The following is a 21,178-nucleotide window of genomic DNA, read 5'->3' on the forward strand; positions in this document are numbered from 1 at the left end:
CCATTGCCTGGCTAAACAAGATGTTTTATCTGGGTATTTTGACATTAATCTCAAAAGAATGTTTTCAACTTGAATTTATAGAATTATTTTACACTGTCCATTACAAGTCAGTAGCTGACTTTTGTTTTATAACAGAAGTAAATTTAGCTGTGAAAGGTTAGAAAACTGAATTGCTCTATTTTTCATCATAAAATAAACACACAAAAATCCCCACAATTGTTGTCCTAAAAGTGATTTTAAAAGAATCTTAAAATGAAGTCTTGAGCCTTTCAGTTTGAACAAAATTCTGATTTAAGTAGTTAAACCAATATTTTATGTGTTGTGCATATATAACAGGTGTCTTGGGGGATGGAAGATTGGTGGAGAATGGTTTGACTAGGGTCTTTTAGCTTAAGACTTCTGTGTCTAGTGTCAGAAACCCGAAGTGGGAGAAAACCCTCTTCTGAGCATTTCAGAACCACAAAAGCTGTAGGTTCAGATCAGCTTCTAAAACTGGGTAAAAGTTCAGGGGGATCCTTAGGATGTCTGAGCCAGACTTCTCATCTTAAAATGCTACATCCAATTTTTGAGCACATGTAACCTTGTGTCAGAACATTAAACAAGATTCAGAATCTTTAGATTTAGATGTAACTTTTGAGGGCTAGAATTGTTGCCATATAATATTGTGTTAGCGAATTGAGTCACACATCAGCTCGTCATCTTACCGACGTTAAGTAACATCCATCATTTTAATCCTCATATGTCTTGGTTTAATAGACAATAAAATGTTAAATTGCAGCAAAGCAGATGGCTAAATTTTAACTAACATCAATCCTTGAAAAAATTTATTGTATAAAAAATTTTGTAATTGCAAGTAGTAGGTGATGTATTGGATCCAGATGTGAACACTGTAAAGAAGGAATTTTACACTAGGTGTGAAGTATAACAGAAAGGTAGGTCCCTAATTGAGGGGGTTTGTCAAAAGGTACTGGAATTATTTTTCATTTAATTATTGTTAAAGGGTATGCAATTCATATGTCCTTATTTGTACTATCCGTTTTTACTGAATTTATTTTCTGGTGACTTATAGGAGTCAAGTAAACGAGACACCTACAGTAATATTTTTAATTAATGGGCTCTTACATAGATTCCCAAAGTATTTGGAAAACATGATCTCTCAAGGGGTATAGACACACTCCATCATTTCCTCCCCCACTCCCTTATATCTGCCCCACCTCATTTCATGGTTATCAGTCTTAAACTACTTGTTGACCCAAGGTGCAAAATGCCTTTAGCCACATTGAAGACTGACACCACTGAGAGGAGGCAGGCAGGCTTTTGTGGGCTTGGAGCTGTAGCAAGTGTAACTTGGCTTGGCAGGATTCAATTTCATCAATAACTATCAGTAAATATCAATTTCAGCTGATGGCTGAACTAGATTGGTGTTTTTTCCCCATCACAACAGTGGGCATGCCTGCAGGGATTGCATTTCACTAGTTCTGCAGCCGTGTAGGGAGCCCTCAGGAGCCCTGCTGTCACAGGAGTGAGGGAGCAGGCCCATGATTGTGGTGACACCTGATCCCTGCAGGTCCTAGTGGGGCAGAGCAGAGACCCTTGGCCAGGACTGCAAGGAAGAAGAGGACAGCAGTGCAGGGAGCAGTCTGCAGCCCCACTGTCAGAGACCCCACTGTCTCTTTCCCCAGCTGGGAGTACAGGTGATCTGTGCTCTGCCTCGCCAGAACCGCAGCCTTTCCCACCCCTTGCGCATGCAGGGGTTGGATGCCACTGGCTCTACAGCCATGCAGGGAACCCCCTGCAAATCCGTTGTGATGGAAGTTCCTGCCCAGGCTGGCTCCCACATTACTGGCTGGGGAGTAAATGGGGCTAGTGACAGCTCTGCAGGCACAAGGTGCTGGGAAGACTGTAGTCCTGGTTCTGGAAAGCAGAGACGCTTGGCCAGGACTGTGAGGAGGGAGTGGTCCCTGCTGCTGAATAGCTCTGTTCCCAAGCAGGAGCCGTTCAGCAGCAGAGTGGCCTCCCCCCCAGCAGGGACTTGTTGTCCTCCTTGCAGCCCTGCCAGGGGGATTCTGCTGTGCCACACCTGTCCCTCAGCCTTCCCCGCACCTTGTGCCTTCAGGAACCAGCCCCATGGCTGTGCAGGGAGTCCTCTGGAGCTCCAGTGTCACAGACCCAGTCATGCTACTGATGTGCCAGGAGTGTGAGAGCCGTCCTGAGGCAGAAACTGTTCAGCAGCAGGGTGGCTTCCCCGTCCCCGGGGGCACATCAACCACAGCCTCCTTTGCACCATGGTCCATTGGGCTCCTCGGCTGCACCCTGCTCTCAGCATTGCCCTGATCCCAGCCCTACTCACCACAGCTGTAAAAATACAAATAGTTAAAAATTGATAAATGATTAATTAGAAAAAATAAAAATCACATTCTGCCAATCCGAAGTATAACCTTCAAAAACCAATTACACAGAAATTATTTAGCCTTTTTCTGAAGTTTATCCTGCAAACTCTCTACCTTCTCTCTTTGCATGCTAAAAACTGGTTGTATCCATCAAAGATTAGATTATTTTCCTAAGGATATTGAATAATGAAATGCATGCCAAACACATAAAAGGGGCCAAGACAGATTAATCACTGTATATGGTGCGTTTTTTCTTTTGAGCAGTAATTGTGTGACAGTGTAAGGGATTGTAATTACGACAGTGTAGAGGTCAGAGTTAGAAGTACGCCTATGTGTACCTGCCTCTACAGATCTCGGAACCAACCCATTAATATACTACAGGCTATCACATGATCAGCTAATTCTGTAGAACTGAGCCATTAATGAACGACAGGCAAATAAACATGCAGGACAGTTGAGCCACAAAAGAAAAGCGGGAAGGCAACAACAAACAGATATACTCTGCAGAGAACTGCAACTCTTCTAGAACTGAACTGAACTGCTTGCAAGTTAATAGAGGTTGCTGGAAGTTTCATATGCCAGGTAAGTGACAAAGGAAGAGAAGGCTTTGCCTTTGTTTAAGCAGACCATTGAAACTACCATTTCTGATCTCAAGCCCCTTTTAGAAAGACAGGAATCGTTGTGCTGGATCAGACCAGTGATCCATCCACTCTAGTAGCCTGTATTCAATAGTGCCCAGTTTAGATTAGTGTGAAATGGACTATATGAGAGAGCCTGCTAGTGTCTTCCTAAGTTCAGGCAGGTGCTTGCTGGCTAATCACCTGAAGCATAGACAGCTATATAACCTATCAGTTTGTATCAAGTGATATGTCATCAGTATAAAAATGCAACTTTTTAGAGAGTTGCTCTGAATCTTCCTTGGAAAACTACAAGTTTAGAAACAATTCTGCCAATCTGTCATTTAATTAATATTATTTATCTCCTCTGTGGATGTTTTTCATGAAAACAAAATGATGTGATTTTCCAGAGTTTTCCAGGTACTGTCATCAGGTCTCTTCCAAAAGGAGTTTTGAGTCTTGATTTTCTGGCTGATATTTCTCTAGAGAAACGGTGACCTCCGGTGGCCAGCCAGGCTACTCCAAAGTGTGTATCCCACATAAGCAATAACAGCACAGAACAATGATCATACCTGGTAATCTGTTTCCGGCAAAGCCACTTTCAGAAGCTTGAGTGCCTGGTAAAAATAGTTCCAAATGCTATGCAGTGTTGCTCGTAGGGATAGAGGAATTCCTTCCAGACCCCTGTGGTGATCAGCTTTATGCCCTGAAGCATGAAATTTGTTGTGGTATTCTTAACACTTGTAGCTAAAACATTATAGTCATAAAGTTATCCAGACCTTTTCATAATCCAGCCACAAACAATTATCTCTCTGACCACTTTACCAGGAGCAAGGAGAAGTCCAGTGGCACCTTAAAGACTAACACATTTATTTGGGCATAAGCTTTCGTGGGTAAAAAACCCCTCCTCTTTAGATGCTCCTTTTACCAGGAGCATATCCTATGGGGATATATAAGTAGTATTATCCCCTATGAATGTATCAAAAATATACCTCTACTATTCAGAGAAGGCAAGAAGAATTCATCTAGCCGGAATACATTTAACAAAGACTCATTCAGAAATAATTTGTTAAACAATTCACTTGTGAACTACATGCCTTGTTAGGCTCATTGGCAGCAGGAGAAATGTATTGTTGAATAATTTCTGAAATCTTTTGTAAATTATTATTCTCAAGTGGCTTCTCAAGCATTTTGAATAAAGGAGCTCCTGTTCCCCAAAATGTTTTGTAGCTAGGCTTTCTTGTCCACTCACAAAGAGTTGATTTTACATTAAAAGAAATGTCACTGTTCGATAGAATTGGCAAAGAATTTCTTATAGGCAATTGATTATAAATTTAATAAATTATAGTAATCCTAATTTCTCATGGACTATCCAGTGAAGCTGGACTCCTGACACACACAAGGGATCTATTTTGTGAAATGGTAAATGGCTTACATAGAAGTTCTGAACATCAGCAATATTAAGATTGTAAGCTCTTCAAGGCAAGAACATGGCACAGAACTTTAACCCCAGGGACAAGTAGGGGGCAATGGTGGCTTTAACCACCTTTGCGCCTTCTCAATTCTTGGCTCCTCCAGGGCTGGAGCAGTCCCTGGCATAAGTTAGGCAACTTTTCCACTGCTGCCAATGGGCCAGCAGTGCTGCCCAGAAACTGCAACTAGACTCTCTCCAACTAACACCCTTCCAGCCCCAGCCCTGCCCCTAGTATGTCCCCTGTACTGAAATTTGCAAGGGAGTTCTTGGAAAACAGACAGCAGCTGTGTTCCTCAGTTAAGAACATAAGAATGGTCATACTGGGTCAGACTAATGGTCCATATAGCCAGTATCCTATCTTCTGACAGAGGCAGGTGCTGGATACGTCAGAGGGAATGAATAGAACAGGGTAGTTATCGAGTGATCCATCCCCTGTTGTCCAGTCCCAGCTTCTGGCAGTCAGAGTATGCATTTGCATCCATGACCATCTTGGCTAATAGCCATTGAGGGACCTAACCTCCATGAGCTTATCTAATTATTTTTTGAATCCAGTTATACTTTTGGCCAAAATCCCTTGGCAACGAGTTCCACAAGTTGACTGTGTTGTGTGAAGAAGTACTTCCTTACGTTTGTTTTAAACATGCTGCCTATTTAATTTCATTAGGTGGCCCCTGGTTCGTGTGTTATGTTGTGAAGAGGTACAGAAATCTCCACACCATTCTTGATTTTACAGACCTCTGATCTCCCCCTTCAGCCGTCTCTTTTCTAAGTTGAACAGTCCCATTTTTTTAAAATGGCTCCTCATATGGAAGCTGTTCCATATCCCTAATCATATGTTGCCCCTTTCTGTACCTTTTCCAGTTCTAATGTGTCTTGTTTTGAGATTGGGCGACCCAGACCTGCACGCAGTATTGATGGAGCGGGCATACCATAGGGATTCTCCTTAGGCCAGATCCAGGGCTTTGTCTTCCCAACCCCTTAACCCAGCATACAGGCGCTGAGAGAATCTCACCCTCTCTTCCTGTATATCTTTACAGAGCCTGGCACAGTGGGGCTGATCTTGTTTAAGGTGATGGGTGTTACCCTAGTATGTATAAATAAATTTTTTGAATGATATTTTTGTAAATATTCTTACCTCCTCATCATGTTATCTGAGCATCAGAACCCTTGCTTCGTCCACCCTCTTTTCTTTTGTGCTTCCAAGAAGAGGGCAGGATTTTAATTGACATGTTAAATAAGGAAAACTTTTTTTTAAACCTTGGCATGCAAAATACTATGGATTTGTTTTTGAGATGAAAGACCATTTCAAACAAGCATTGAAGCAGAGAGAGCCGCTTCTAAGCAACATGCTGAAAGTAGAGATGCTGACAAAACTGTTACAAACTTTACTGAAAAAAGGATGTTGGGGAGTGTACTGGGGGACGAGTTCCTATAAGTAGAGTTCTCATGTATTTGTGTGTGTTGCCTTACCATATTTCAGTGGCTTTCCTGCCCTTTTCCACAATTGGCCAGGTAATGAATTTGGATGCATGTTTAGACCCCAGTTCTTCTGTTAAGTCTACACAGGCAGAGTCCTGGTAGATCAGTGGAGCTTCATGCGGATGCCAGGGACCACCTGTGCAAACATATTATGGAGGTGAGATGTTAGCTTGTAATTTGTCATAAGTAGAAGAGCACTAAAAACATGCAACCAACACGTCAGATCTGTAGTTTATAATCTGCACAAAAATTGGAAGTCCATGTCTCCCCTGACCCTCAGCAAAGATTGAATAGCAGATGCTGTAATGAGCCTTGGGTTTCTAGGATTTTGTTGTTTTACATAATATACTACAGTAAACTTACTAGCATGTTGTAAAGAATTACTTTCTAAAATAAACATTGAGGTACAATTGATAAAATAAATGAAAATACTTTTGGTGAAGCAGTATAGACCAGCATTTCCATTGTGATAGTGCACTTAACTTGCTAATTGAGTCATTTGCAGTGTCTGTGCCCCTACTGTAAATTAGCAAGACCTTTCTGTATATACTACCAACCTTCACAAGGCCTCTAGACTTGTAGACTTTATTATGTCATATAGGCACAAGGGTTCCAGTAGCAAAAACATATTTGTTATATACCTTTCTAAGATGTTCATTAAGGCTGCTTTACTGTCAACACTGTTTTTGACGAAAAATGCGGTTTTTGACAGTGATTCTGTTTTGTTTTTGAAAAGTATCTACATTCCACAGAAAATTGTAACTTTTTGTCAAAAATACAACTGCGCAAAACCGGAAAATTTTTTTATTTGAAAAATTTTGATTTAAAGTGTTGCCTCCTTGGGGGTCTGTCTCTCTCTATCATTCTCCTCTCTGGGTTGGGTTTTTCCAGCTGAACTACATCTCCAAAATGGACTCCAGTCAGACTCCTGCATCATGGCAACTCGGCAAGAGGGGAGATCTTGGCAATTAGTCTAAGGAGCCCTGCCCGTAGAGTAGAATAGGGGCTTGAGGGACCTGAGCTTACAATTCCCTTGAGGCACCACAACAGGATATCTGAATAGAACAGTGGATCTCAAACTTTTTTTTCGCAGACCACTTGAAAATTGCTGAGGGTCTCGGTGGACCACTTAATGATTTTTCCAAATGTTTGTACTGTTAACTAACTATTGTAAAGCGCTCTGGATAAAAGTGATATATAAAAAACCTTAACAAAATTTGTTCTACAAATAAAAGGACGCAACTCATATTTTAACATCAGTAGTCTTACCTTTCTAATGCGATGGATGTGCCCTCTCTCTTTCCCGCCATGGCAGCTTCCGAGCTGGGGCTGGGAAGGAGGGGAGTCACTCCCTCTCTCCTCCACCACAGAGCTGAGAGCCGTCTCTCCCTGGCAGGTGCAGCCCTGAAGTTGGGGAAAGTCGCCTCTTTCTCTGGCTGCTGCTGCCTTGCATGTCCCAAATTCCTCCCCACCCCTTCTTCTTACACCACTGCCCCCTCATACCTATCCCCTGTCCTCCCCAAGGCCACCACCTCACCTTGCATGTAGGTGGCCCTTCATTCTCTTGTGTGCGGCCACCCAGGCGCGGGCCTTAGAGGAAACTATCCGTGGACCACCTGAATGGAGCTCGCAGGCCACTGGTGGTCTGCGGACCACAGTTTGAAAACCTCTGGAATAGAAAATATTGAAGGCTTGGTAAAATATTTTCAGTTTTCCACCAACAAGTTAAAATTTTCTACAGGAATCCCCCTCCCCCAACAACTGTAATGTGCATCTGTCAAGGTTCCTCCCCCACTCTGAACTCTAGGGTACAGATGTGGGGACCTGCATGAAAAACCTCCTAAGCTTATCTTTACCAGCTTAGGTCAAAAACTTCCCCAAGGTACAAAATATTCCCCCCCGTCGTCCTTGGACTGGCCGCTACCACCACCAAACTAATACTGGTTACTGGGGAAGAGCTGTTTGGACGCGTCTTTCCCCCCAAAATACTTCCCAAAACCCTGCACCCCACTTCCTGGACAAGGTTTGGTAAAAAGCCTCACCAGTTTGCCTAGGTGACTACAGACCCAGACCCTTGGATCTTAAGAACAATGAACAATCCTCCCAACACTTGCACCCCCCCTTTCCTGGGAAATGTTGGATAAAAAGCCTCACCAATTTGCATAGGTGACCACAGACCCAAACCCTTGGATCTGAGAACAATGAAAAAGCATTCAGTTTTTTACAAGAAGACTTTTAATAGAAAATAGAAGTAAATAGAAATAAAGAAATCCCCCCTGTAAAATCAGGATGGTAGATATCTTACAGGGTAATTAGATTAAAAAACATAGAGAACCCCTCTAGGCAAAACCTTAAGTTACAAAAAGATACACAGACAGAAATAGTTATTCTATTCAGCACAATTCTTTTCTCAGCCATTTAAAGAAATCATAATCTAACACATACCTAGCTAGATTACTTACTAAAAGTTCTAAGACTCCATTCCTGGTCTATCCCTGGCAAAGACCAGCATACAGACAGACACAGACCCTTTGTTTCTCTCCCTCCTCCCAGCTTTTGAAAGTATCTTGTCTCCTCATTGGTCATTTTGGTCAGGTGCCAGCGAGGTTACCTTTAGCTTCTTAACCCTTTACAGGTGAGAGGAGCTTTCCCCTGGCCAGGAGGGATTTCAAAGGGGTTTACCCTTCCCTTTATATTTATGACAGCATCACTGTAGCATTTGAACCCAGTCCTTCAAACCCCATTGCGTAGGGTGCTTGCAATTGGGAGTTAGTCCCACTGATATAAATGGGACTACTCCCAGTAGTTAGTTTGTAGGATTGGGCCTTTTTATAATTCTTTTAACTGAACCATGGACAGTGGGGAAATGTTTGAATTACTTTTGTTCATGGTTAGAAAAGACCTGCTATTTAAACTGGGTCAAACCTACTTGGTGTCTTTTACTGTATTGGTTTGTATTTTTCTTGCAAAGCTGTTTCCATTTATCTTTTTTGTGATTCTCTCACTTGTACTGATAGTCCTGTGAACTCTAGAACTATGCTTCAGAAAAAAATGTCAAGGTTATATGAAGGAATGTAACAAGCTGGTATTCGTTTATGGGTTTTAGAAAGCTTATGCTCAAATAAATTGGTTAGTCTCTAAGGTGCCACAAGTATTCCTGTTCTTTTATGGTGTCTTGTGATGTATATAATTGAGTTTGCAAGTATGAACAAGTTTGTTACTAGTAAGTCGAATAGTATTTTTCTTGAAAAAAAGTGAGTTAAAATTAATGTAAACTCCTGTATAATTTGAAGCCTTACTAATTTAAAGAGCTGATATCCAGAGCTATTAATTACTAAACTGAACATTGACTCATCGTTCACCCAGAGTGTATTGGGCTTATTTTTCTGAAAAAGAACCTTTATAATAAATATACCTAGTGTTTGGTTTGTGGATATTTGTTTTGGGACTGTGCCTGCCAAGTTGTACTTAAATTAATTTTTGCTGTTGTATTTTCTGAGTTTTGTCTATTGGGATATAAAACAAAGACTTATTTGAAGTTGGGAAGGCAACCAAATAAATTCTTTAATATTGGCTGGAGCTAGTTGTGATTCTGTTGAATCCGGTGAAGACCGCATTTTGAAGGCGTGCTTTTATTTTGAATCTTTTATCAGAGCAGCCTACAGATTTTTTTTGTAAAAATCATTTAAAAAATACATCTAGAATTGAAGTCAATAGCACAGGCCTTGTTACTGGAATTCAGAGTTGCTCACATCTTTGAATCCAGCCCCAGTATCAAAATTACCATATTTGGGATCTGTAATAGAATGGGTAGACTCAGACCAATCCCTAGGAATCCAGAGCATCTTTGACACCTGGCAACTTGATTCATAGGCTCTGCAGAGAAGAAACTTAACTCTTCCTTTGCTTTGAATTCTCTCTCCACATTGGGACTGGGGCATATATGGGCAATGTGGTGCGGGAAGAAGATTGTGCTAACTCTTCCTGTGCTGTACTTGTTGAGTGGGGAGAGGACTTTAGTTACCAGCGCTGCAAATCTGACACCTTCCATGAACACTACAAATAAAATTACCATTTCTATGTTACAATCCTTTCCCCCTATGATGATGGATGTATTTCCAGTGGAGTTCATCAAGATGTTTCTCAGCCGATTTATTTACCAGTATGAAAAAGCTATTTTGTGAGTTCAAGACAGAGGGGAAAATGATATCCTGGTTTAAATTAGATTTTTGTCTGCTCAGTCCTCTACTTGTTATCTAATGAATACTAGCTGTAAACATTAGAAAATAACCCACTGGGGAAAAAACAGTACAGAGAAGTCAAATTATCTTTCCTGTTGGGAATTTCACATTAGCCATTTTCTATAGGTATTTTTAAAAATCTTATATTAAGCTAAATGAGAGTTTATGCATTGAGATGGTAGTGTCTGGCACATCTGTGCTGTTCTTCTAAATCTAAATCTGATCACAAAATCTAATTCTCGGTAGCTTGCAACTTTTTATCATATCAGTCACATTCTCAAGCTAATTCCTTCTATATTTGAATGTATAGCACTTTCTTGTTATCTTAGTGAGTACAGAGAGATTCAGATACTCCCTATTCAGTGAACCAATAAGATTTCTTGCCTTTAAATATGTTTAAAATGCATTTTGTTCCCTACGTTGTCTCCCAGCCTGCCCGTAAACACGGTTACTTTTCTAATTTCCTTTGTTGTGGTCATGAGCATACTTCTCATTTGCACCCAGATACTGTAGTCACAAGTCAGACATTGGGAAAAAATGTGCCTTATTGTTAGCTACATCACTTGTCTTAGGCTCCCAATTTACTTCCTATCACATGCAAACCTGTTATCCTTCTGTTTCCGTAGGATACTTACTGTAGCATCAGACTCCTAGCATCATAAATACTATAAAGTCAATTTTATCCACATTCAAGAAAAGGGAGTCTTACATAATTTCATGTCTTCCTTTGCTATTTCATGTTGTGCCTTGTTTGTGGGTTTTTATTACACATTAAGACCCATAGCATGTTGAGAACTGTGCTCATTAGTACAAGGTCAAGCATCTTTCTATAGAGCATGAACAGCGCACAGAAGAGACCTAACAAACAGCATGCTCAGTACTTAAGTGTTATAACCTTGTTGGAAGAAAGTGCTCTGAATTTTTGTACTTTCCTGAAGATGTTTTATACGTTAGCTGTTCCACTTGTTTGTGTTTGGTACAATTCTACTACACACAGAGTTTTTCTGTATTTAAATTCCTGCCTGTGAGGTTGATAAGCAATGTTGTTTTCTCCTGCTCATTCTTTCATAATAGTGTTTTCTGGTAGTTTATGTTTGTGGGAGGAAACAAGGGGTAGAGGAGAGAGATTATGATTCGGTTGTTGCACAATATGATTGGTACAAGAATTAGATTAAATATCCACAGTAAGATAAACAAAGGTTGGAAAGAGGCAGCCAGTGCCGCTTTGCCTCTAGTCTAGTGCATGTAAGCATCCACCAAAATAACATATTGCACTCGGGTTTCTTTGTCTTTTCTCTCATGAAGCAGAGGAAAGCTTTCCTGGTACTGTCTGGACACTTTCTGCATTAGGATGCAATGTGAGATTCCAAGTCATGATCAGGAGAGTTCAGATAAAAAATGTAAGCAGTGTATAATTATCTTGAAAAGCCATGAAAGTCCAAGTCCAATAGAATACTAACCAATCAAATGATAGTGATTTCTTGTCAGCCCTGACAGAGTTCTGTCATTTTACTATAGCATAATATACTTCATGATCTTGTTAACCATGGAGCTCTGTAACACGGTGGAGGCATAAAGGCAATTACAATAATACTACTTGTGACCAATGTTAAAATGTGACTTAACTGGCAAGAACAGAGCCCAAAATAAGTGGGCATTGGTTGACTGCTTGATCTAAATATATTACTCCAGCAACCAATGAGTGCTTGGATCAGTTGAATCCTTTCATTAGCTTCCAGAGCTTTGAACTCATCCCTGTGGTTTCCCATTGATTGCTCCCAAGCTGAAAATCTGGCCCTGTTATAAATCTTTTTGAGCTGTCACTGGTAGGGATTTAAATGGATTGCCTCATTATACCTGTCGGTAGCTCCTTTCTCACCCGAGTATGTGATAAACTAGAGAATCTGGTAACTCTGGGGCCTAGCAAAGATGTGTCTTAAACATAATTTTGTGGTTTTAATTTTTAATTTTGTCATAATTTTGTGGTTTTAACACAACTAGTAGTTCCAAGTCAGAAGAGGGTCTTAATCACTTAGAAAGGCATTATTTACAAGTAAGGACCGAAATATCTTGGCAGAATTGGAGAGAGAAGGTGGGTGAGGTAATTAATCTTTGATTGAGAGAGACAGGCTTGACAGAACTAAGCATTGTCAGCTAACATAGCTTCTGACTGTTGTAAATGTTATCTTGATTTACACAATAATAAATTTCACCCCTAAATAATAAAAGAAAAACGTAGGCTTGGAAACATCAGAGGAGATATCCGTTTTTTTTAAAGGAAGACTTTTTAACTATTTTTAATATGTCCTGGAAAAAAAATATACCTTTCTGTTTCTTGTGCACCTATGCAGAGTGTTTAGACAAGATGAGCACTTAAGTCATGCAGAATGCTACTCAAAACCATGCAAAAGTTTGCTTGGCCCTGGATTTCATAAGACTCAAAACTCTGGCAGTGTTAGTTAAAAGGTTGCTACAGGTCATAAGCGTGGGCCCAGATTCTAATGTTATCTGCTTGAAACGTAGGTGAACCTTGGCAATTTCAGCAGAATTTCATTTTGAACTTTTTAGTTTGTACTTGAAATCCAAAGTGAAACTTGTGTGGTGAGGCCTTGATCCCACAATGACCAAAAGTGAACATTAGTGTGAACCACCCTTGTGAAGTAAAACTGCTTGTTTGTCTATGGTTTAGTGAACGCTGGTGCAGAAGATACATGTGGGTTGCTTAATTAACGTAGAGTGATATTTCTTTACATAGTAAAGATGTTGGCTGCTTTTGACATTTTAGTGCTTAGATGCAATTGCTTTCAGTGAATGCTAACTATTACAGTAGCAGCGTCTCCTCCAGCACAGCTGGCTATTGATGCGGGCATTAGCAGAAACAGCTTATGATTTTGCTCTGGAATTAGGTTGGGAGACAAACAGGTCTGGTTAAATTGACTTGACTGTTGGTGTGTATGATCTAGATGCAGCTCGCATCTTCTAAACGCTCATCTTTGAAACATGACAAAGGCACTTTACAGAAGCATTTAAGAGGAAAAAGTGAGTGTGTGGGGAAGCGTCTTGGCTTGAACTTAAAATAGATTGAAGGCCTCTTGAGACATATGTCCAGTTTATAAACCGTTTTGATACCAAGAATACGTAATTAAATGTTACACTAGCTTGTGTTGCACTCTGGCTTTATTTAGAGACAATGTTTGTTCTTAGATGAGGTATGCTGAGAAATATTTGGAAATTGCTTTCTCTCTCCTTTTAAACTTAAAGTTCAGTATGTTTTGCTGATTTTTCTCAAATATTTGTTTTTGAAACCACAAAAGATGAATAAACAGAATGAACATCATTTAATGTGAAAATCCTTTAAATGCATAATATTTAGTGTTTGTCTCTTTCATCAATATTGGACGTGTAAAGTATGGCTGTAGTGTTTCATAGTGTATATATACATAGAGCAGGTGTAAGCTTTCTGAGAAGATTTAGTAAATATTCAATCTTTGATTTCCCCCCCCCTTTTCCCCACCTTATTATTCTCAGCTGGAAAAGAAGCAAGCGATCCCTCCATTTCAGCCTCAGATCACAGACGATTATGGTTTGGATAACTTTGATACACAGTTCACCAGCGAACCCGTGCAGCTAACCCCAGATGATGAGTATGTTTTTTAATATAATTAAACAAATATGCATCCAGAAATGTATATATGAATATGAAGTTGTTGTAACGTTACTGAGAGTTCATATCTAAAAATGGAACCAACATTTTGAAGTTAAAGATACTAATGTAAATTCAAGAAATGTATAAGTTAACATTCTCATGGTGACATTTAGACATCCACATAATACATACTGTGTATTTCAGAATACATCTAACAGACTAATGAATAAACAAAACTATGTGTATTGCTGTTGTTGACTGTCAGCAACGTGCTTGGTGCTGTACAAACAGCTAAGAACATATGATGTCTGCCCCACGAGACTTAGTTTTGTATGGAGACAAACAATTTAGAGAGACACTGCATCAAGAACCAGTATGAGTTTGACATGATAGAGGACTCTTGCAGAGGGCATTATTGAAAGTCTTGGCTGGAAAAGAAAGCGTGGAATGAGAAGGGATTTGAAGGTCAAGAGGCCCGTTGCTTGGTGCAAGAGGACGACGACACTGTTCCGCGTGTAAGGCAAAGATGAAGGCAAGATGCAGATGTGGTGCTTAGGAGGAAAACTTGGAAGCAGTTACAGTATGAGAGCCAAGATCATATGAACAGGTTCAGGGTATGGTAGGCGTTGAAGGTCAGCCTCAGAAGCTTGAACCCCTTTTAGAAAAACAAGGGGAAGCTAAGTATGCAATGGGAGGAAAATTTCAGTGAGACACATGAATCTTGTTAGGCACTTGACAGACATATGTCTCATGCTGAATGAATAATACGGGAGGGGAGGATGTCCCTACCATGTTGCTTGTGACAAGGTTGGATGGCCTCCCCAGCCTCTTTTATTTTTGTTTGTTTTGTTTTGTTGCTGGATTGATTTTGCTGGCCAGCCCAGTACAGTGTGTTTTTGATAAGCATAGGTCACCTCCTTGTATTTTTCTGCATGTTGTCCAATTGGGAAGCAATGCAAAGTGAATTGATTCATCCCTTTTTCCAGGTGCACAGTTTCTCTTTCAAGACTATTACATATGGCACTACTGTTAAATGTTTGTTAGAGTTTTACCTTTTTAAGGACTCAATTTACTGGCTCTGCTACTTGAGGAAATGGAACCTATGTTACATACTCAGCAGGACTGTTTATACACTGACATTTTTTATACATTTGGCATTCTCATACCGTTGGGGTGAGAGAGAGTCAAAAGAAGCAAGACTTTCATTATTCAAATCCAGAATTTTAAAATGGAAAATAAACCAAGTCTCCATGTCAATAGAGACTTTGGGTTTATTTGAAATTAAACAAGGCTCAGTTACCTTGGAGTTGATGAAATTAGACTCAGACTAGGAATTGCTAGGCCAGTTCTACTCCGAGAGAGCAGGCAAGTAAGCTGTGGCTTTCCATCCCCAAAGTTTGATTTCAGATGAGCTTGCTTACACATGCACCTTTTTGGTAGCTGGGTTTCTTTCCCTTTCCCTTATTAAAGTGGAAGTACTGTGAATTTCTTCACCATGCTGTGAAGTGATTTCTTCTGAATGGTTCCTGCCTGTGATCTTCCTGACTGGGCCTGTTCCCTTAAGGAAATCTAGTTTAGGTAGAAGTGCACAGTTTTGAAGTCTTTAACTTGCAATTTCATCTGAACCTTTACAGGTTCTAATTCAGGAAAGTACTTAAGCAAAAGCTACTGAAGATGTTGGGACTACTCATGTGCATAAAGTTAAGCCAGTGATGAAGTATCTTCCAGAGTTAGGGCCACAGTCCATAAACTCTGACCATCCCTATTATTCAGTGCTGAAGTACTCCTTACTCTTTTGTCAAACAAACAGCGAGGCAAGATGCCTTCGCCCCAAGCAAGCAAAGACTATCACACTTCATACTCACCATCAAATGGCCTCTCAGCCTAGAGCCATGCTGGACTCAGTAGTAACCTAAACTTAAGTGGGCTGCCTCCCTCTCTTGCTGCTTCCTAGCCTAACCTGAGTTGCTGGCATGGAAAGCAGGAGACAATCAGGACTCATTGCACTTCCTCTGTAGCAGAATGCTCACTAGTAACCTAGGGAACAACCTATTATCCAGTCTCCAAGTGACATCCATAGGAAGATTAGCTTGTTTTTCGAGGGGTAAAGACTGTACTATAACTACATTCAGAGGAGGAATGTGTAGACTGTGTTCGGGACCAGCTTGATCACAAACAATACAGCAAATTACAAATGGATGTTGGATTAAAATATTTTTGATTTTTCTGTTTTTATCCATCTCTTAATTTCAAACGATATCATAATATATAATGGACTGAGGCTTCTGCTCTGTTTCATGAACCGAAAAACATGCCTGTTTCTAAACACTTTTAAAGTTGGTATTTCTTTAAATTAATTTAAACTCTAAACCAATGGTTCTCAAGCTGTTTATCATTGTGGGCTGCCTGTGCGGCCCATAATGTGTTACCTGGGCTGCAGGTTGAGAACCACAGTGCCGCATGCCCCCCAAATGCCCTTCCAGACCCCTATGCATGGGGGCAGGGGAGCCAGGACCTTTGGGCCCCAGACCTTGCCAAGCTGGCGGCCCTTTAGCACACAGCTGGGCCACAGTTGCGTGCTGATTGAGCCACACGTGGCCCATGGGTTGAGAACTACTGCTCTAAACTGACAGCTAGACACCTTTGTGCTGAAATTTGCAAACTGCTTCTAAACAACAGTTCAGCTCTTTTTCCTTTCCAATCTGTTTTTCTTCCTCGTCTGTCTACTCCTATACTAATTCTTTGGCTCCAGATGCATAAGGCATGACAACAGTTTGTTATTAGGTTACTTTAATGGGAAATACAGGCTCTCTGCATTAGAGGATTACAAATCAGCTTGCAAAATTTTTTTTTATGGGGGGAGGAAAGAAACATGAAAAATGAATTGTGTGTCTCCTAGATTTTTTTAGTGAGAAGGGGTTTTACAGAATTAAAGAAAATGGCAATTTCAAAAAATTCTGTTAGGCTCTGGAGAAAAAGAATTCCGGTTGACATTTGACAAGCTGTAGGACACAATCCACCCTTCTGTCAGTTTGTGAGGATTTACACAGGAAATTCCCAATAAAGATAATGCTGCTCATGTGTAAATTTGTGCAGCGTGCTACAGGAACCAGACCCTTTTTTTTAAATGGGTTTTAGCAGATTAAAGATGGAGAGAGAGGCAGTAATGGTTTGTGTTTTAAATAAAATTAGGATTGCTGGGTTCTGTTCCTGACTCTGCTATGAAGGCCTTGTCCACACAACAACTTTTAACTCTGTGTGTGTGTGTGTAGTTAGTGGTGGGGATGACTGTAAATGATAGTTTGTGTCTGCTCAGGTCACGGATAGAAGTTAGTAGTTGTGACAGCTAGGCTGGCACCTGGCTGTTGTCTTTTGTAACAGATTAAATGCACTGGGGTTTGTTTGGTGAAGAAAGTACTCCCGGCCAGTTCTTCTAGCTGTCAGTGCAGGAGGAGATCTGAGTTCTTTGCCTTTGCTGATGGGTGCTCTGTGCGTATGACCTTCAGTCACACAGTGCTTCTGCTGAAGCACTATGGGACAGTTGCTATGATTTTCTCAGAAGGCATAGATAAAACAACAGTTAGGCATCATGGTACACGCAGAGTCAAACAATCATATGGCAATAAAGCTGCTGTGCAAATGAAAACTGAACCATGTTACTTGTGAACCATGTTACATGTAACAAGATGATTCTGTTGCCGACTGGCTATAAAATCACAGTTGAAGACCTAACACACTGTCCTTGGCAAGTCGGTTTTCTCTGTGCATCAGTTTCTAAAACCTTCCATTGGCTCTCCCTTGTGCACAAGGTTCAGTTTAAATTTGTTTTCCTCAGCTTTCTGTCTCAACAACTCCATAGCATCCTCTCCTACATCTCAGAACTTATCATGTTACTTTCCCCTAGCCATCACCACTGCCAGTGATATCAGCCTCTATGCCTTGTGCATTTCTTTCTCTGTGTAAATTGCTGTTCCATCCCAGTTTTCCAAACTACCAACCTCTCATTACTATTCCTCTGTGATGCACATAAATGAGTATATTACTCTGTAGGGGGCAGAAACAAACCCTCTGTTGTTCTCATCTCATGATCTCTAGCAATACTGCTTGAGATTTTGGAATGAAAGATTTATGAAAAGTATTTGTGTATTCAAAGCTGGTTGGTTGGTTGGTTGTTCATTCTAATCTTATTGGTTCTATATCACTAATACTTAGTATTATAACATACAAGTTCTATACATATGCTATACAAAGAGAAATCTCTTGAACAAAATGTTTAGCAACACAATTGAGAGTTCCAAGTAGTAACCTAAAAAAATATTTCTCATTTTTCAGAGATGTAATAAAAAGAATAGATCAGTCGGAATTTGAAGGATTTGAATACATTAATCCATTGTTGCTGTCAACAGAGGAAACAGTATGAAGGAATGACTTCTCCATTGTGGACAAATAATGTGAATGAACTTTAAATTTATCCTTAACTACAGTATATGCATGCAAGGCTGGGGAACTGTAAGGGTTTGGAAGGAGACCAATGATAAAAATTATTGCTGCTGAAAATCAAAGATGAGAATATGATTTTGGTGGGTGTCTTCCTCTAAATACTGGATTTAAAAAGTTTTGGGCACTGACACAACTGGCTTCGTTAATGAAGGAATTTGCATTTGTGCCTGTCTCATGAAGGATCAAAGTGTTCATTGCATCCTCTAGAAAAAGAGAGATTCCATCAACAACTTTGAAAGCTGCGTACTTTCCAGAAACACTTGATGCAGTGAGCTACTAATTGAAGAATATTAGAGTGTAACATCCTGAAGAATAAAACGTTAGTGGTGTTGAAGCTTATTTTTATGCCTTTTTCACAAGTGGTACCTGTCTAAACGTCTCAGATACGGTATGTAAAAGGAGTTGTGTTTTATTAGCAATCAAAACATAAATTTGGGTACAGGTTTTAAGTGCCTAAATGGATAAACTGCATTGAAGACTTACTACATATTTTCAACATTCTTAACCCTGGTAAGTTATGCTTGTTAACATTAAATAAGGAAAATACAAATAAAAGCTGCAACCTAATACTGAGGTACATCTTTATAGAGGAGCAGAGTGATTCAGCAATACCAATTCCAAATTAGAACATCCCGTGTCAAATCAAAACTCTGGATTGTTTAAACCTCAATTTTAGTTTAAAAAAAAAACCCTAAATTTGCACAGAGTGGATTTCTGAAAATACGTAAGCAGTGCCTACAATGATGTCTTGTGTATTAGATTTTTGAAAAATATTTTTATCAATAATACAATATTCAGAAATAGAACAACAAAAGTGTAATGGATCATAGCCTTAAAGTTTAAATAGCAAATCTAGATTATCCATACACATGCTACATTTTCCTGATAAAGCACACCTCCTACTAATTAACTGTCTGCTTAGAAATACTCAGTGTATATTACTAATTCATTGTTCTACATAGGAGAATGGGATGCTTTGATAAAAATGGCTTGCTTCAAAGCAGTAACTTTTTCAATGGAGGGGGAAAATGAATACACGATAAATTTGGGTGAGGTGATAGATGTTCAGTCCCTTCTCTTGAAAACTGGGAAAAAGGGGATGTTGTATCACAGAGGTTAAGAATTCGTTGTCAGCTGTGGGAAAAACTCCTGTCACTATATTTGATGACTAAATGTGCACTGCAATCTAAAACCTTTCAGATGCTTGTAAAGATTTACCTGTCTCATTGCAGATGACAACAACAGAGGCAGTACTTTGTGCTAGGTTTTTGTTTAACTACATTGTGTGGCTTGTGGTTTTGGGGGAAAATTGATGTGGGAATTTAGAAAAAACCAAGAAACCCTGTGCCATGACATCTCATCTAATTTGGTGTAAAATGCAGGATAAATTGCAACATTTTTTCACTTTCTTTACATTAACATATAGGTTTCTCAGGGTACAGCATTGCATTAGGTGCTGAACATGACATCTTTCGGATTCACATCCAAGTCATGAGGTGCTAGGATGAGACTGCCAAAACATTGTGTTTAAATTTTTCAATTAACCATTGGTTAACAAACTACATTTTGTATCCCTTCATTGGCCACAATTATGCAAACCTGTGGTAATTCAGTTTTATTAATCCCATCCAGATTTGAGTTTTGGATTTCTTTGTGTTGGATTGTAGCTTTTTATATTAAGCAAGATGTGTTCTAACCAGCACTAAATTATTTAATCAGAAAAAAGTACTTGCCTCAAATGCCTGGAGTTTAGATAATTTGGTATCTAGTAAAGGAGGAGTTTACTTTTTACATGTGATATGAACTTTTTTGTTTTAATTCCCCCTTTTTTCCCTCCTTGGCAATTTAATGTACCCTGAACATTTTCTGTGTTTCAGTATTTAATCAATGCCCTTCCTTTTACAACTGATCATTACTTAAAACAGGGACTCTGGCAGTTCTTGCATGGGGATATGACAAAGCTGCCCTTAGATGGATCTGGGCAAGGGGCTTAGAAGTGAAAACGTGAAGGTTTTTTACCTCAAATTTCTGAGACATTGGAACATTTTATTTGGGGGGAGTGGGGGGGAGGGGAAGAGAAAGGGACAGACACATTTGCTCAACAAACATTAAAAAAAAAATCCTTGATTTATTTACAATTCAAGGCATTTACAATGTTTCTGTGTTGCCAAATAGTTTGCTGGTTATAAGTTTGGTTGCTCACGTGCAAGTGTATGAACAATGTTCTGTTCATGATGAAGGGGGAAATTTTTTATATAAAGTACTTGTTTTATAAATTAAAGAAAATGAAGGATGTAATTAAATGTGTGGTTTGAAAAAAAAATCCTAATATATTACAAATGGATCTGGTTATGATATATAGTTGTCTTATTTGAAATAGTAAATGAAAACTCTAGTTAATTTAATGATTGTAAAACAGTAAATATGTTCTTGTAGTTTTGTATAATTAATTAGTTGAGATCTTTGCTGGCCAGTTTTAATTGTGCAGAAGATGGTATTCTAATCCATAACAGCTAAGATCATTTATATTCTTGCACAGCTATTAAAGACTTTAATGAAAAAGCCAACAGATTTATTATTTATCACCATGTTGAGAAATGACCAAAATAGTTAAATTTTTTTTAACTGAGAGCCTGATGGTTATTGTAAATTAAAATATTCAACAAGGTTTATATTTTGATACTGTATTATTTTTATTCTGTATTTTTGGACCATAACCAATGCCTAAGTCATTGAGTCTGGTCCAACAGTTTCTCTGTGGCAAAAAATTTTTGTTCAAATATTGAACTTTTACGTCAGTGTTAATTTAAGGTGCATTCTTTCACAGCACA

At 39.4% G+C, this 21,178-nt stretch overlaps 1 protein-coding gene across 5 annotated transcripts in view; it reads left to right on the forward strand.

The window, feature by feature from the left end:
• PRKCZ (protein kinase C zeta) overlaps positions 1-21,019 on the forward strand; it is a 159,536-nt gene extending 138,517 nt beyond the window's left edge. For all 5 annotated transcript variants that reach the window (XM_077837445.1, XM_077837444.1, XM_077837447.1 and 2 more), the window contains 2 exons: positions 13,730-13,845; positions 18,180-21,019. In XM_077837445.1, coding sequence (XP_077693571.1) covers positions 13,730-13,845; positions 18,180-18,267 — 204 coding nt within the window. In that variant the 3' untranslated portion in view covers positions 18,268-21,019. The remainder of the gene's footprint in view (positions 1-13,729; positions 13,846-18,179) is intronic.
• The last annotated feature ends 159 nt before the right edge of the window (positions 21,020-21,178 follow it).

This window comes from Eretmochelys imbricata, chromosome 18 (assembly GCF_965152235.1).
Source record: "Eretmochelys imbricata isolate rEreImb1 chromosome 18, rEreImb1.hap1, whole genome shotgun sequence".
NCBI classification, from domain to species: Eukaryota; Metazoa; Chordata; order Testudines; family Cheloniidae; genus Eretmochelys; species Eretmochelys imbricata.